The sequence below is a fragment of the Crocodylus porosus genome, unplaced genomic scaffold, assembly GCF_001723895.1.
Source record: "Crocodylus porosus isolate Cpor-Errol unplaced genomic scaffold, CroPor_comp1, whole genome shotgun sequence".
NCBI lineage: Eukaryota > Metazoa > Chordata > Crocodylia > Crocodylidae > Crocodylus > Crocodylus porosus.
Genome location: NW_017728911.1, coordinates 28,578,238 through 28,594,368, shown reverse-complemented (window position 1 = coordinate 28,594,368; position 16,131 = coordinate 28,578,238). Strand labels below are relative to the sequence as shown.

The 16,131-nt window shown below is 49.9% G+C and overlaps 2 protein-coding genes and 1 long non-coding RNA gene across 4 annotated transcripts; 1 reads left to right on the top strand and 2 right to left on the bottom strand.

Annotated features, from left to right (window-relative positions):
* Positions 1–95: 95 nt before the first annotated feature.
* Positions 96–3,457, bottom strand: MRPL46 (mitochondrial ribosomal protein L46). Its single transcript, XM_019533746.1, has 4 exons — positions 3,257–3,457; positions 2,988–3,171; positions 1,321–1,494; positions 96–543 (listed from the first exon to the last, which is right to left on the bottom strand). The coding sequence occupies exons 1-4, from the start codon at positions 3,440–3,442 to the stop codon at positions 293–295; spliced, it is 795 nt and encodes a 264-aa protein (XP_019389291.1). The 5' UTR covers positions 3,443–3,457; the 3' UTR covers positions 96–292.
* On the top strand, positions 3,396–10,221 carry MRPS11 (mitochondrial ribosomal protein S11). Of its 2 annotated transcripts, XM_019533745.1 has the most exons (6): positions 3,710–3,779; positions 3,886–3,990; positions 4,218–4,316; positions 7,109–7,235; positions 8,596–8,661; positions 9,867–10,221. In XM_019533745.1, exons 1-6 carry the CDS (start codon positions 3,730–3,732, stop codon positions 9,972–9,974), a joined length of 555 nt encoding a protein of 184 aa, XP_019389290.1. In that variant the 5' UTR covers positions 3,710–3,729; the 3' UTR covers positions 9,975–10,221. The 2 variants fall into 2 exon arrangements, with proteins under 2 accessions (XP_019389289.1, XP_019389290.1); XM_019533744.1 differs by having other exon boundaries at positions 3,396–3,990.
* Positions 7,626–9,955, bottom strand: LOC109309126. The gene is made up of 3 exons (XR_002100792.1): positions 9,865–9,955; positions 9,384–9,385; positions 7,626–8,657 (listed from the first exon to the last, which is right to left on the bottom strand). It is a non-coding gene; the product is annotated as an uncharacterized LOC109309126 (long non-coding RNA).
* Positions 10,222–16,131: the final 5,910 nt, after the last annotated feature.

Here is a 16,131-nt window from a genome sequence, read left to right as displayed (position 1 = left end):
CCTCTACAAAATGGCACAACAGGGAGGGGAAAGGGACTCCAACACAATTCCATGAAAGGCAGAGGAGGACACCCAATAAACACACAATACTCCAGGGAGATCCTCACATGGTAGAGGTTTTAGTATTTATTTAGTACAGACCCTGCAGAGGTCACAAAACAAGGGGATGCAGGATTCTTCTTCAGGGTCTAGGATAGCATTCTGGTCACACAGGCAATGCTAAGCAGCAGCTGCACTCCTCCCAAAGATCCTGTCCCATGTTCTCCCTACCTGCTTGGAGCACAGCTCTCTCTCACAGGTCCACCACAAATCTACTGATTTGCTTTAGGTATTCTGGTTTCAAGTAATCTTCCATCTCACTCTTGGTGACCCATACGCAGTCTGCTTTGCTTTCTTCCTTGGACAGATGGCTGCTTTGGAGGAGAGCTTTGAAGAAAAATACTTTGGCCCCCATGCTGTCCTCAGTACTGATGGCCCTGGGGTACTTGTACTTGTAAAGCCCACATGGTGCATTCCCTAGAAACTTGGCTTGGATGCGATTCCCTGCAAGGCCCAGAAATGAAGCGGGGGAAAAAGGGAAGAAAGCACAAGATCAGGAAGAATGGACTGTAGTTATTACATTTGACAGTGACAGCAGAAGTCACTCACCTGTGCCTAATTTTCATTTGATTCTACTGTTATTTCTTCTTAGTAGGAACATCCATCTCTTAGGCCCCACTTTAGGATAAACCTTCGCCCTGGGGAGCTCTTTGGGAGCCGACCAACCTTGCTCAAACACTACCATGGGGTAGGGGGCTACTGGGAAAACATAATGCTCTTTCCCTTTAGGAGGTGGTGTGCACTGCTTCCACACCGGAAGGTAAGGGGAGATGGCTTGATTGCATTTACATGACTAGAAAAGATACTAAATATAGAGACATGAGCCCAGGTCCCCAGAACAGCACTGATACTGTTCAACAGCTAGTCCCAGAGGCCTGCACATCACAAATGCTTACAGCCACCCTGAATAATCCACTAGGCCAGGTACAGTCTCATGTTGACTTGCACCTACCAGAAACAAAAGACTCTCTCTAAGGGGTGGAGGTCAGGAAGCAGCTTGAGGGCAAGTCTGTGCACAGCCAACTTCCCAGCAGCTCCATCCAGAAACTGAAAGCCCCACAGGGATCAACCCACCTCCTTTTCTGTTAGTTGTGGTCAAAAGCATGCAATCCCTAAGAGGGCGCAAGGCGGCTTTGTGAGGATAACCGGGCACTAAGCCTGATAGCAAGATGACCGACAACAACAGGGATAAAGAAGCACCGCCACCAGTAAGGGACTCACCCAAGAAAGACACCAAGGCTCGCTCCGCCGTGTTTCGTAGCGTCTCCCCTGACTGCCACTCCATTTGAGGCAGAAGCCACAGCTCCTGGTCACCAACCTTCTGTTTGACCAGCAGTGTCAGGTTACTGTCAAGCTTCCTGTTCAGAGAGGTGCGGTCATTGTTCTTATCAGCATCTGCCATAAGACAACAGATTCCAGACAGAATATCCACAGGTTTGTCCGGTACCTAAAATTACCCAAGGCCAGAAGCATTCTTTCTTCCCACATTGTCTATGCAACTTTGTCACCAGATAACTCCCAGCGATGCTTTTATGCACACGTGTCTTCTCCTGCTGTCACCCAAGGATCTGGTTTCATGAAGGTGACATATCCTGTCTCAGTCATGTCTCATTAAAGGTGAAAGAGACAGATACCATTTAAATTTATTGATATAAATACTCCCCGCAAAGCCTTAAGTTGCCCAGTTCACCAGTTTCATAGATATCAGGGCTGGAAGGGACCTTGCAAGATCATCAGGTCCAGCCCCCTGCCCAAGGGGCAGGAAGTCAGCTGGGGTCAGATCACTGCAGCAAGATAAGCATCCAATCATTTAAGTTCACTTAATAAAAGTCAGGATTTACAGAGGGCCTAGGTTCAAATGGCCTCACAATGCCATATGATGACTGGCTAGGCTCCTGTATTAACAGGAGTGTCACTTGCAAGTCAAGAGGAGGGATTCTTCCACTTTCTTCAGCATTGGTGAGGCCTCGCTGGGAGTCCCGTGTCTAGTTTTAGGCCCTACCCTTCTAGAAGGATTTGGACAGATTGAGAGAGTCCAGCAACAAAAATGATTAGGGGCTTGGGAGGCAAGAGTCATAAAGAAAAACTGGAAGAAGTTGGGCTTTTTTTGTCTGAAGAATGTTGTCAAAAACCCAAACAGCGATTACAGAGAGGATGGAGACGGGTTTTCTCTGCGGCTGTAGAGGGCAGGGCTAGGAGCAACGGCCTCAAGCTGAAGCAGGGGAAATTTAAATTGGAGATAGGGATGAAGAGGAACTTTCTGCCAGCAAAAATACTCAAGCATTGAACAGGGTGCCTAGCAAAATCAAGGGCTCTCCATTCCTGCTCCATCAAGAGCAGGTTGCATTGAAACTTGGCTGGGACCGTTTCGGCAGGGACGATGCTGCCTTGAACAGGGGGTCAGACTAGATGCGATTATGTGAGGTCCCCTCCAACCCTAATTTCCTACAATCCTACGTTCTTCCCCAGGCTGCGAGGAAGGGGGCTCACGCCAGCGACTCCCCAACCCCAAACAGGGTTTCAGCAAAGGCAGCAGAGCGAATAGACAAGTGTTCAGAGGAAACCATCCGCACTACCCCTCCCATCCACTTTTGTTTCCTGGACCGGGGGTCCTCGGTCTCATTCACGTACCAGCGGGCACCTGCTTTAAACCCCCGACCTCGCTCCCGTCGTCCCCGTCTCGTCTCGTCTTCGGCCCCCGCGCTCAGACGGCGACCCTGCTCCCCGCCACGCAGGGAACCAGGAAACACCAGGAGAGGAGGCGGCTCCGGGGCCCAGCGCCCACTCACGGCACTGGGCTGGACGGACCCAGAGCACAACAGCGAGCTCTGCTAGCCCCTACCGCGGGGGCAGGCAGGGACAGACCTTCCCCCTCCCCTTCCCCGCACCTGTGAGGCGGGGGCTGAGCTCGGCCTTCTGGAACCGGTCCTCCCAGACCTCCTCCAGGTCCCGCGCCAGCACCACGCTGCTGCTGGCCAGATCGTCACCGCGGTCCTTGGGATGCCGCAGCTGCTCCTCCTCGGCCTGGTGCCGCACCTCGTGGTCCGACAGGCGGCTCCGCTCCGTCTCCAACTGCGGGCGGACCAGACGCGCGTCACGGGGCGGACACGCGGCGCCTCGCCCCGCCGCAACCTCCCCCCGCCGCGCCGCCGCGCACCTGCTGCATCAGCCGCGCCACCACCTCTTCCATCGGGCTCAGCGCCGCGGACACGATCGCCGGCCGCTGCAGGCACAGCGCGCCCAGGAGCCGCCAGGACGCCCGCGTGGGAGCCGCCATGATGCCTCCGCCACCGCCCCGCCAGAACCCACAATGCACTGCGAGGCCCGGCATGGGCGCCGCCATGTTGCCACCGGGGAGCCACAATGCACCGCGGCGTCGCCATGTTTCCACCTAAAACCCACAATGCCATGCGGCGGGCTCCGGAATGGGCGCCGCCATGTTGCCAGCCGGGCCCACAATGCAGCGCGGCGCCTGGCATGGGCGCCGGCATGTTGTCTCCCGGGGACGCGCAAGCACGTTTCCAACCCAGACACCCACAATGCCCTGCGAGGCCCAGTATGGGCGCCGCCATATTGCCCCCCGGGATCCACAATGCCCTGCGCTGACGTTCGCCCGGGCCCGGGCTCAACATGGCGGCGCTCAGCGGTGTCTGGCAGCGGTTGCTGCGGCCTGTGGCGGGGTGAGTTGTCCTCGCGTGGGCGCGGCCGGCAGGGGGAGGCTCGGCCTGGGGCTGCTGAAACCCAACCCAACCCAACCCTCCTCTCCGTCTCCTCTCCCTGGGCCAGGGGTGCCCGCGCCGCCCGCTCCCTGCTCGCCCCGGCCGGAGCCCGGGGGCTGGCGGACAATGCGAAGAAGGCCGCGCCCGCCCCGGCGCCCCCCACACACAGCAGGTGAGGGCACTCGGCGGATCCGAGCCGCGCTGCGCGGGGGAACTGGGGGCCTGGTCTGGGGGCATCGTAGCCTCGCGCCGGGTGGGAAGGGGCACGAGCGACTCAGCGCGTCCGCGCAGGACTCCCCGGCTGCCCCGTGCTCGAGCCGCCCTCTTCCAGGGTCCGCGTGCGATGCATGGCACCGGCCACGCATGGGCAGCATTTCACTTCCCTGTGTTGCTTCCCAGCATCATGCCCCCGGTGCCAGGACAAGGGAGTCACCTGAGGTGGAACGGAAAAAAATACGAGGACATCCCCATACTCCACATCCTTGCCACCTACAACAAGTAAGAAACACTTCAGCGCGCACCGCCCTGCGTAAAACGGCCTGTATCTGGCACTGTTTTTTTTCACAGCTTCATAGATATTAGGGTTGCAAGGGACCTGGGAGGATCATGGAGGCCAGCCCCCGCCCCAGGGGCAGGAAGGCAGCTGGGGTCATAGGATCCCAGCAAGATAAACATCCAGATGTGTCTTGAAGGCATTCAGAGTGTGTGCTTGAACCGCCTCAGGTGGCAGGCTGTTCCAAACCTTGGGGGCTCGGACAGTAAAGAAGTTCTTATAGTTTCATAGTTGGTAGCATCAGAAGGGACCTGAGCAGATCATCCCCTGCCATGGCAGGAAAGAGTATTGGGGTCAAACAACCCCAGCAAAGTGCTCATCAGGCCTCCTCTTAAAGACCCCCAGGGTAGGAGCCAGCACCACTTCTCTTGGAAGTTGGTTCCAGACCCTAGCCGCCCTGACAGTGAAGTAGCACCTCCTGATGTCTAGCCTGAATCTACCCTCTGCCAGCTTGTGACCATTATTCCTGGTCACTCCTGGGAGTGTTCGGGGAAACAGGGACTCGCCCAATGCCTGCTAGTCCGCCCTGACTAGTTTGTAACAGGACACTCAATCCCCCTTCAGCCTTCTCTTGTGGAGGCTGAACAGGTTCAGGTCCTGTAGCCTTTCCTCGTAGGGCCCAAGGACCAACCCCTGGGAAGCCCACTGCCAACAACCCTCCAGGTCGAATAAGACTCGTCTACCACCACTCTGGGTGCAGCCCTCTGGCCAACTAGTGACCCATTTGACTGCGTAGGTGTCGACACCTCAGTCTCCTAGTTTTTTTAATGAGAATGGGGCAAGACACAGTGTCTAATGTCTTTCTGGACTTTAGGAAGGCCATGTCCACTGCGACACCTGCGTCCAAGGATTTTGTGACCTGGTCATAGAAAGTCACCAGGTTGGTCTGACAGGACCTGCCTCTAATGAACCATGTGGGTTGCCCCTAAGCATAATCTCCCCTGCTGGACCCTCACGGACATGCGCCAGGATAATTCTCTCAAAAAGCTTTCCCAGGACCACAGTAAGACTAACAGGCCTATAGTTTCCTGGGTCCTCCTTCCTCCCTTTTTGAAAATGGGAACCACATTGGCCCTTTTCCAGTCCTCTGGCACATCGCCAGAGCACCATTCTTCCTTACATCCAATCCGAAATGGTCATGGAGGAGTTTGTGACCATTCGACCTTGTCATCCCTTGGGGTGCTCTGGTGAACAGACCTTCCCCCAGATCCTGGTGAACACCCCTGATAAACTTGTAGGTGGCCACTAGATCACCCCTGAGCCTGCACTTTTCCAGGCTGAAGAGTCCCATGGCTCTCAGCCTGTCGTCGTAAGGTCTGTTTTCCTGACCTCTGATCATGTGCGTGGCTCTTCTCTGGACTCTGAACCATCTCCACATCCTTTTTGAATTGTGGAGCCCAAAACTGGATGCAGTACTCCAGCTGCGGCCTTACCAAGGCCGAGTAACAAGGGGAGAATAACATCCTGATATTTTCTTGAGAAGTATCTATGGATGCAAGCCAGCGTTTTGCTCACTTTACTAGCTGCAGCATCACATTGAAGGCTCACGTTCATTTTGTGGTCAGTCATGACCCCCAAGTCCCTTTCATCCGTAGCACTAACCAGCGTAGCGCTGCCGAGCCTATAGGGATGCTGCAAGTTTTTCTTCCCGAGGTGGAGAAACTTGCATTTTTTTGGTGTTAAACACCATCAGGTTCTCGTCCGCCTGTTTCCTGAGCCTGTCAAGGTGAGCCTGGATCACCCTCTTGTCCTCAGGTGTGGATGCTTTACCCCAGAGTATGGTGTCCTTGGCGAGTTTTGTTCTGGTCACCTTCACCAAGGTCGGTGCTTGGCTGGGGGATAGTCCTTGATGTGAGGCTGCTGATTTAGGTGAACAAATATTGAACCGCTGCTGCTGCACTGTGCCGGAGGTGCCGCCTGTAACAAAGCAGTTCTGACCAAGGTTTGTCGATTTTTGTTTTGCTGGCATGTGGTCCCTTAACAAGAGAGAAATCATTAATTGCACACCATGGCCGAGCAAAGATACAGATACACTAACATCCCCCCATTCTCCAGGTTTCAGATGTCGATTTAGTGAGATCTGGGAACTTCATCACTTCTTGTCACAAAGCCGCTTAACAAGTGCCGTGTTATTTACCAGAGGTAGCCACATTTCTCTGGTGATGCCGGTTTTAAAAAATCCCCAGTTTTCGATTTAAAAAACATCCACATGTTCCTATCATTTAAATGAAACACCGCTAATATAGAGATGTGTGTGTATATATATAGTGTTTCATTTTAATTATGGAAAACTATGGATTTGGGGTTACTTTAAAAAAAAAAAGTCCCCAATTTTTGGTTAAGTCAGAGAAAACCAGGATCCCTGATGATCACAAATGTGACAAGTTTACAATTCTGTAAAACTTCTCAGCTCAAGGAAAGTTTTTTTTTTAAATAAGCATAAGAGAGCACGCGTACTCTCACAGTGGGGAGGAGGACCTGGGGCAGCAAAACTCCATCTGAGCAGCGTCTTGTCAGGATCCTTGCAGAAGGCACAATGCTCTCAGTTGCTTCCAAAGCAACCTTGACATATTGTGCAGCCCCTGCCCTTGGGTAGACTGCAACAGTTTTGAGAAGCTGAACAGAAGCACTGGGTCCAATGGTTTGGGGAAGAGCCTGGGAAGTAATCAAGGTGCAAAGCAATAGGTGAATTAATCTGACAGCTTCTTACCATTTCTTCTCTCTCTCTCCTCCCTAGCACGCACGTCACCATCACCAATAAAAACGTACGACTTGTTCATACTACTTGTGGCAGTGAAGGGTTCAGAGATGCCAAGAAGGGCACTTCTGTTGCAGCACATGCTGCAGGCCTTGCAGCAGCAGTGGTGAGTCTGCTCCAGTGACTCTTCAGGTTAAGGTTGATTGTAGTTAGCTGGTAGGACTGTGGCCTGAAGCAGTTGGGAACGAGTGCTGCTTAGACAAAGTATACTCAGGAGGGAAAAGGGGAGAAACAGCAGCTTTGCTTCTCATTCCCACTTCCCTCTCTGTGGGAAGGAGAGGCAGTAAAGGCCATTGATTCCTGGGGTCAGAAGAGCTTAGTTCTCCTTACAAGTAGCTTCCTCCATTTCACTTGTGAGGAAGACATAGTAAACACTTGGAACTGGATGAATTGTTTGAAATGGGATATTTGAATGCCACTGGGGTGATGTTAGCCTCCAGCATTTTGGAGGCTGTAGTGGGAAATGTACATCCCCACTTACCCTTTAACTCTGGTCTGCATGGTATGTAACCATGCAAAATATTCACATAAATGTTACGTAACGTATTTCTTTCAACTGCCAAGCCATTGTGAGCAGATCAGTCAGCTGTGCTTTCCCTTCTAAGTATTGATGCAGCCATGGACAGTGTTGCTAATCAGTAAGACAGCAGCTACTTTAAGTCAAGACACTTCACATTTTCATTTCAAATAAGCCCACTCAGGTAAGAAACTCTTGTTGCTGTCCATTCCATTACAGCCCTGTCTCGAAAGATGCTCTGGTAGCCCCTCCTGAAACTAAGACTAGTCATTTTCAGGAGGTTGAATACAGAGAAAGCCAGTATAACCACATCCTGCCCCTAACCAGAAGTACAGATAGCTAAACCCTAGGAAAACTGTACCCATTTTAATTAGGGGTAAGTTGTTGCACTTCCATTTAAGTTATTGCATGTTAGGAGTGGACAGACAAGAGTTCTTCAGTCCTGCTGATATGTTCCTGTGCAGCTAATCTGCATACCCACATGCCTACTCTATGCTTCTGTAACTGCATGGCTGTCCTTGCCCTTAGAGATTGATGTCTTTCTAATTTTATGATTTTACTTCTGCCCCTATAGTTTTTAGGAAGCTTTAACTTGTGCTGGGATACAATTTTCCCTCTACAGAAGATCAGTTCTTCCATTAGGTGGCAGTGCTGCCACAGAAAGAAACCAGCTGTTGGAAGCAAGCTTTCAAGAGTTCTGGTTCCTCCCTCTCTGCCCAGGTTCAGAGGATACATCATCTGCTACCTCAAGTCCAAGCTCAGATTAGCTTCACCTGTCTGTTTACTTTTTTACTTTACTTGGAATTAGTATGCAGGACACAAATTGTGTTGAAACTGCTCTCAATCACCTGTTTCCTATCAGCCCTCAGTTCCCCAGCTTTGTGTAGCAGCCATAGAGATCTGCCTGCCCCTTCTCACCAAGAGCACTAAACAGTTATTCTCTCCTCAGAAAGCCTGCAGGAAGGATGTGTCCCATGTACGATTGATATTGAAAGGCCTGGGACCTGGGCGCTTGGTAAGTGCCAGAGACAGTGACTCATGGATGGGAATCTTCATCTTTTTGCTGCTTTTCCTGAGGGGCTGGAGAAGATCTTATTCAGGTGTCTGGAGGTTTTGATCTGATTTTTCTGTAGATGACAAAAATGGAGTCTGTAGGGAATTTACTATTTATACACCATGCAAAAAACTAGATCATTGACAAAAATGATCTTAGTAGTGAAAACTTAGAAGAATCTGTCCTAAAAAGGCTAACTAGAAGCCAGGTTTTATGCGTGTTGATTTGGACTAGCTTAGCTAATTTCCTCTGACTTGCTGTTATGAACAATCTTATCTCCTCCTCATGACATGGCTTTCCCAAACTGATGCCAAACATTGTTTACCCTGATTCTTATTTTTGAATCTGTTCCAAAGCTGCTACTTCAACATGTGCTGTTGGGTTTTTGCCTGTTATTAGGGGTGTGCAAAGCTGGCCCTATTCGGTTCAGATTCAGCCCAAATCAGGGAAAGTGATTCGACTTGTTGATTCAGATCACTGTCCCTGATTTGATTGGTCCAAATCTGAAGATTCGATGCTGATATGAAGAATCAGCAATTCAGACAGACACAGCTTTAAAAGTTTTTTCTACATACCTTGAGGTCACAGCATTCACAAGCCACACCTGCTATGCTGGGACACATGGAGCGTCCCACAGGAGTGCGGGGGGGCCATCCACATGCTCAGTGGCAAACCCAGAATACTTCTGGGTCTGCCAGGAAGCGCCCTGCGGGGGCTCCCCTGCACCTTCCCAACTCAGCGATCAGCTGCAGGGGGGCCCCAGCACACTCCCCAGCAGACCTGGAAGTGCTTCTGGTCCACTTCCAGGTCTGCTGTCGAGCACACTGGGCAGCCCCCCTGTGGTCCTATGGAACACTCCATGTGCCCCAGCACCACAGCATACACGAGCCACCTGGTACCTTGAGGTATGCAGAAAAAACATTTAAAGCTGTGTCTATGTCCAAATCGCCAAGCCTTTCTGAATCAATCCAGAGGGTTTCAATTTGATTCGGAGAGATTAAAGGGTCCTCTGATTCAATTCAGATTCGGAGATCCAGCCACTGAATTGGGCTGAATCTCTGCTAAATCAAATTGGGGACTTAAGCTTTGCACAGCCCTACCAGCTATGGTATCAATGCATTGGTGCAGCAGCATATGGTCTGATCTCTGCTCTCTTGCCCTGACAGGCTGCCATCCAGGGGGTGATCATGGGGGGGTTGGAGATCATCTCCATCACGGACAACACCCCGGTTCCACACAATGGCTGCCGTCCCCGGAAGGCACGAAAAGTCTGAGACAGGAATGGAAGAGAGCCACTGAGCAGTGATGGCTGGTGCAACGTAAACTGGTTTAAGGGTTTGCTTTTACATCACATCTTTGAAGGCTGTTTTCCCTGAAAGACAAGTAGAATGGACTTGGGCCGTTAGCCTGACAGTGGAAGCAAAAATGTATTTTACCTGCCTCGTGGGAAACCTTTTGTCTGTAAAATTGGTAAATTAAAATGGTTGTCTTTCTGATGGCCTCTCCTGCTGGCTTCCTGGACGTACTCTGTGTTACTTTTCTCTCTCAGCCACTGCTCTCCTCCTCACCAGGCCATGTGGTTCCTGACAGCTCCCTGGTGCTGCTGCTGCTCGTCACCAAAAAGGGGAGCTCTTGAAACAAACAGCAGCTGATTCCTCCTCCAATTATCTAAACCAGAGAGTGGTCTTCCTTAGTCAAAGACTTGGAAGTTGGAAATAGAGAAGTGCATTTTCTTCACCAGGCTATTTTGCCTGTCGTGCATAACAGTGCCAGCTCCTCCGTCTGCACTGAGTAGAACAGTATGCTCCAGATTTACTGCTGCTGGGGGTTTGTATTGTTACTTTGTTTTGCCTTTGTTCTAATTGCCCTCTTAGTGGTATTTGCTGACAGTTAGCCTGGCATTTCCGGAGGCAAGTATTGTGGCAACACAGGAAATGCAGGTTGGCAAAAGTCTGGAACATACATTAGGACATGTTGTATGTCTTGCAGTACCTTCAGTTCTGTCTCATACTATTGTCTGCACCAGTCAGGATTCCCAGGGAAGATAGTAAGTGGGATGTTAGGCAGCCCAGGAAACAATAAAATGCTGCCTAAAGAATTTAAACGCTACCATCTATCCTGGATTGTGCTGGTCTATAGCCAAGGGCACAGGCCTGACATATGGGTGGGATGGACCTACTACAAGTTGCTGTATATTCCAACTCCATCTAGAGAGTGTTTTCTCCAGCCAGGTTGTCTTGGAACCACCCAGAGAGACCTGGTAACTACAGTGACTGACTAGGATATTGATCTGTGAGCAAGAAAGAATTTCTAGTAGCTCCTTGAGGAAACAAAAAGGAACAGAGAGAAGCTAGTTACACAGAATACGCCGAGCCAGCACAACACCTCTCCCCACAATGGTAATAAGCCCACCCTCTCTTCTGACTCAGCCACCAGCTCTAGCATGAACCCAGGGTCTTCCATTATTCTCTTTTTGGTTCCTCTTAGTTTCTTAAATTGCATAATTAACTATTCTCCTCCCTTTTAAAGAGAAGGTGCCATGGCAACAAAGCAGCATTTAACTCCTTCCTGGTTCTGAAAGACATGCAGTGGGGTTTTGGAATGCAATCAGGCTGCTTAGAGAAACCTGGTGTTAGAATCAAAATCATAACATTAGGGTGTTGGAAGGGACCTCAGGAGGTCATCCAGTCCTCTACCCCCTGCTCAAAGCAGGACCAGCCCCACCTAGATCACCCCAACCAGTGCTTTGTCAAGCCCAGCCTTAAAAACCTCCAAGGATGGAGATTCCACCACTACTCTAGGTAACCTGTTCCAGTGCTTCATTACTATCCTAGTGAGAATTCTCCCAAATATCTAACCTAAACTTCCCTTGCTGCAACTTGAGACCATTGCTTCTTGTTCTGTCATCTGCCACCACTGAGAACAGTCCAGCTCCATCCTCTTTTGAACCACTCCCCCTTCAGGTAGTTGAAAGCTGCTAGTAAATCCTCTGTCTTCTCTTCTCCAGACTAAATAAGTCCAGTTCCCTCAGGCTGTCCTCAAAAGTCATGTCCCCCAGCTCCCTCACCATTTTCATTGCCCTCTGCTAGATTCTTTCCAATTTGTCCACATCCTTTCTGCAGTGGGGGCCCCAAAACTGAACACAGCACTCCAGATGTGGCCTCACCAGTCCTGAATAGAGGGGACTAATCACTGACCTGTTGGCTGGCTAGAGTATCAATGCAGCCCAGTATGCCATTAGCCTTCTTGGCATCAAGGGCACACTCCTGGCTCATTCAGCTTATTGTCCCAGGTTCTTTTCTGCAGAGCTGCTGCCCAGCCAGTCAGGCCCCAGACCGTACCAGTGCATGGGATTGTTCTGTCTTAAGTGCAGGATTTTGCATTTGTTCTTGTTGAACCACATGAGATTTCTTTTGGCCCAATCCTTCAGTTCATCTAGGTATCTCTGAATCCTAGCCCTACCCTCCAGCATATCTATTACTCTCTCCAGCTTGGTGTCATCTGCAAACTTGCTGAGAATGCACTAGATGCCATCTTTCAGGTTGCTGATGAAGATCCTGAACAAAACCAGCCCCAGAATTGACCCCTCGGGCACACCACTTGATACTGGCTGCCAACAAGACATAGAGCTATTGATTACTACCCTCTGAACCTGATACTCCAGCCAGTTTTCTATCAACCTTACAGGTCATTCATCCAGCCCCTACTTAGCTTGCCTGTAAGTAAGTTGTGGGAGACCGTATCCGAAAGCCTTGCTAAAATTGAGGTACATCACATCCACTGGTCTCCTCGCATCCACAGAGTCAGTCATGTCATCATAGAAAGTAACTTTAGTTAACTGAAGGCAATAAAACACAGCAAAATGGAGACTTGCTAAGATTCCAGCTCTGACAAGCTCTCTCTAAGTTTCCCTATAATCTTACAGGGGAGAAAAAGACCTTATTCCTCACCGTCAGACAAGATGTTTTGGGCTGCTATTGGGTTTGTAATGCACTGACCAAAAGAAACGTGCTGGGTCAGCTCTGAACCCCAAGGAAAAATATTAGCCACAGGCTTCATTACCAGCAAATGCGAGGGAAGTACATGTCTGTAGCAATATGGCCTATAGCAAGGTGCAACCAGTTTAGTGCTGGGTAAACATAGTGGCCTGGAGAACAAAGGAGCTTCCAAGAACATAAATGCTTAGCATCCCACAAACAAAATTGCATGGGTTGGTATCCAAGTTGTAGACATATTGGTCTAGAGGAAAAAGCAATCAGGTCTAATAAAAGATACCACCTCTGCTAAGTCCTGATTGCATGGCTTGGGGCACTCTGAGCCTTCCTGAACTTCAGCAGGTTTAGCAGAGGTACCCTGTACATACCACATTCTGATCCAAGCTAAACAGGTAGCATATGAGATGCTTGGATGCTGTTGCTCAGCCCAAAGCTGTGCTGAGCCACCCTTGGGGCAGAAGAGTCATTGCTAAGGAAAAATGGTAAAAGGGATTAAAAACAACCTCTGGCTTGCAAGAGTCACTGGGGAGAGATTCATGTGATTTTAGCCCCAAATTTATCGCATGCCCTTAGCTAGGGTCTGGAACCAGCTTGCCATTTCCCAATCTTGATCTAAACTGAGGCCTTATATAACAGCAGCAGCTTTTTGCACTTGGGATGCCTTAACCTGTGGGGACACCTGAAGCCACCAACATGCTCTTTGAACTGTACATACAATTGGCAAGCTTCACCTCCCTTCCTCTCTCATGTTTCTGCCTTAGTCCAGTGCCAGTCAGTTTCTATTTCTATCCAAAAATAACATCTAAATAACTTTTTCTTAGGATTCCTCTGAATCTGGCAAATATTGGCTGGTGTCACCCACCCACCTGTTCATTAGCTAAAAATGTATATAAACAACATCCTGACATATTTGCTTCTCTTCCAAACCTCCAGCTCTGTATAAACTTTATGGACTAGCAGACAAGATGCAAGTGGCACAGCTTGGTGGTGAAATCAAATCCACCATATCTGTCCTTTGGACTCCTGCTGAAAAGATACAAGATAAGTCCCAAAGCAGATTTTGAGCACTGACTGATTATTATTCAGAGCAACGGGGCACAAGAGGCTGCAAAGTGCAGGCCAGTGCTGCACTTATCAACAGTAGCAGAGTGCAGCCGTATCCAAACTGGGCTCTCCTACCTTGTGAGAAGGGGGCAATCATCCCCAGACCCTATGCTACAGGGGAAAGTCTGCTGGAAGTCAGTTGTTCACTTTGTTAGGAATTAAGAAACACCAACAGCCTTAATGATTTCCTTACAAGTCAAATTAAGCTATTAATTAAGGTCTTATTTTAGTCAGCCACCAGTGCCTACAAGTTTTAATTGTTTTCCCTAGTGCTTGAATGGAATATTGCTTTGCCCTGCCTTGCTTTCCTCCTCTTTCCTCCTAAGGGCTGTGGCTTGAGCTCATGCCAGCATCATTATACTGCCAGCATGTTCACAGCACTCCAGACCTATAGTACTACAGGTAAGCTTCCCACTTCACTGTTCAGAACTCACTAGTTCACTTGTAGCTTCCACCTTGGGACTCAAAGCTGCTCAGACATGGCATCCTGAGAACAAGCTCTGTCCTAATAAGGACCAGCTCTGCTCCTTCTTCAGGGTAATGTGATTTTCCTCTCTAGTTGTGCCTCTTTTAAAATGGAACACACCCAAATCCCATGTTCCCAGGGATCAAAATGCAAAACCATGTCCTCATTTATGGCTAACCTGCTAATTAATATCTGCCTCCCCTGTTCAACACAGCTATTGCCACATAGCCTCAGGCTGCTGGTCCAACTCATTCTGCTACCCCAGCCATGGTTTCAAAGGCAATTCCCAGGACCCCAATGCTTTTAGTAGACTGCTGTGCTGGGGAGAAAACCTCTCTTAACCCCTACAACAAGCAGCTTGCACCCTGAAGCACAAGGACTGCTCACTGAGCTAGTGACTCACTATTTCCTTTGCAGTTTGTTTTTGTTGGTGACAAGAATCAGGTGCCCAATTCCGATTATTTTGCAAGTTTCAATTAAACCATTAATTAAATGATGTCAGTGTCCTCTAATAGCTGACTCTGAGTGCAAGGAAATAAGGAGAGGAAAGCAGAGCCTGCTGTGCTAATAAACGGTAGCACAGGGGTGGTTTCCTTCAGACCAGTGACTGCATCCGTTAGGGACATCTGCACTCCCCCCAACACCCAGGGAATGCCTGTAAATAGGATTTGCACCCAGGAGTAGTGCAGTGGCTTAAAGTCCCTTTACACTGGCAGAGAGCTGGTGTTCAATCGCACACAGTTACAGGGAGGGACCCTATGGCAAAGGTATTTCTAGTGAATAAATCCTGTGTCCTCCCCCAAGAAGCAGGAGTTCACATGAGGCCATGATTCTGCCTATGCACAGACTAACAATATCCATCCTTCTGCAAATGAAGTAAGTGCTCCCAACTCTGTGCCCATCGTACATGGCCAGCACTTAACCCCACTCAAGCCCTTCAAGGCCCACATGGGTACCTCTCTTAAGTTGCTACCGCATAACTTCTCATACCAAAAAAGACCTTGGACCCTCAGATTGTTTCTTTGCTTTCATAACTGGTCCAGAGAGGCCTTGCTCCCCCTCTATGCGGCGCTGGTCAGGCCACAGCTGGAGTACTGTGTCCAGTTCTGAGCGCCGCACTTCTGGAAGGACGTGGAGAACCTGGAGAGGGTCCAGAGGAAGCCACTCATATGGCTGAGGGCCTCCATGGCCAGCCCTATGAGGAGAGGCTGAGGGACCTGAATCTCTTCAGTTTCTGCAAGAGGAGACTGAGGGGGGATCTTGTGGCTGCCTACAACCTTATCAGGGGCCACCAGAAGGGACTCGGGGAAAGTCTGTTCACCAGGGCCCCCCTTGGGGTCACCAGATACAATGGCCACAAGCTGAGGGAGGATAGGTTTAGGTTAGATATTACTACTTCACTATAAGGGTGGCCAGAGCCTGGAATAGGCTTCCCAGAGCGGTGGTGCTCTCAGCTTCCCTGGAAATCTTCAAGAGAAGACTGGATAGGCACCTGGCTGGGGTCTTATGACCCCTGCCACCTCCAGTGCTCCTTCCTGCCCATGGCAGGGGGTCGGACTAGATGAGCTGTCTAGGTCTCTTCCGACTCACTGTTTCTATGATTCTATGAATGCTCTCTATTCCCCACGAGAGACTCAGGCATTCACTGGCACTTTACAGCAGTGGTAGCTGCTTGGAGGTTTTGCTTGAGCTAGTTCACAGCATCTGAGTTCCTGAGTGGACATGGCAGCCCATGTCTCTCAGGGAGGCAATAAAGAAGGAACTGAGTGAACAAATATTCTCATTTTCCTTCTTCTTCCAGTTGCTCATGCTCTGGATGGGCAGCTGCACAACAGGAAGTGAGGGCTCTGAGCATTAAGTGCCCTG

Coding starts and splice junctions, on each gene's coding strand:
- MRPS11 (XM_019533744.1), top strand. CDS start 3,410: ATGCACTGCGAGGCCCGGCATGGGCGCCGCCATGTTGCCACCGGGGAG. Junction 4,317..7,108: donor ATCCTTGCCACCTACAACAA/GTAAGAAACACT, acceptor TCTCCTCCCTAG/CACGCACGTCACCATCACCA. Junction 8,662..9,866: donor GCCTGGGACCTGGGCGCTTG/GTAAGTGCCAGA, acceptor TTGCCCTGACAG/GCTGCCATCCAGGGGGTGAT.
- MRPL46 (XM_019533746.1), bottom strand. CDS start 3,442: ATGGCGGCGCCCATGCCGGGCCTCGCAGTGCATTGTGGGTTCTGGCGG. Junction 3,172..3,256: donor TGGCGCGGCTGATGCAGCAG/GTGCGCGGCGGC, acceptor GTCCGCCCGCAG/TTGGAGACGGAGCGGAGCCG. Junction 1,495..2,987: donor GCTCAGCCCCCGCCTCACAG/GTGCGGGGAAGG, acceptor GTCTTATGGCAG/ATGCTGATAAGAACAATGAC.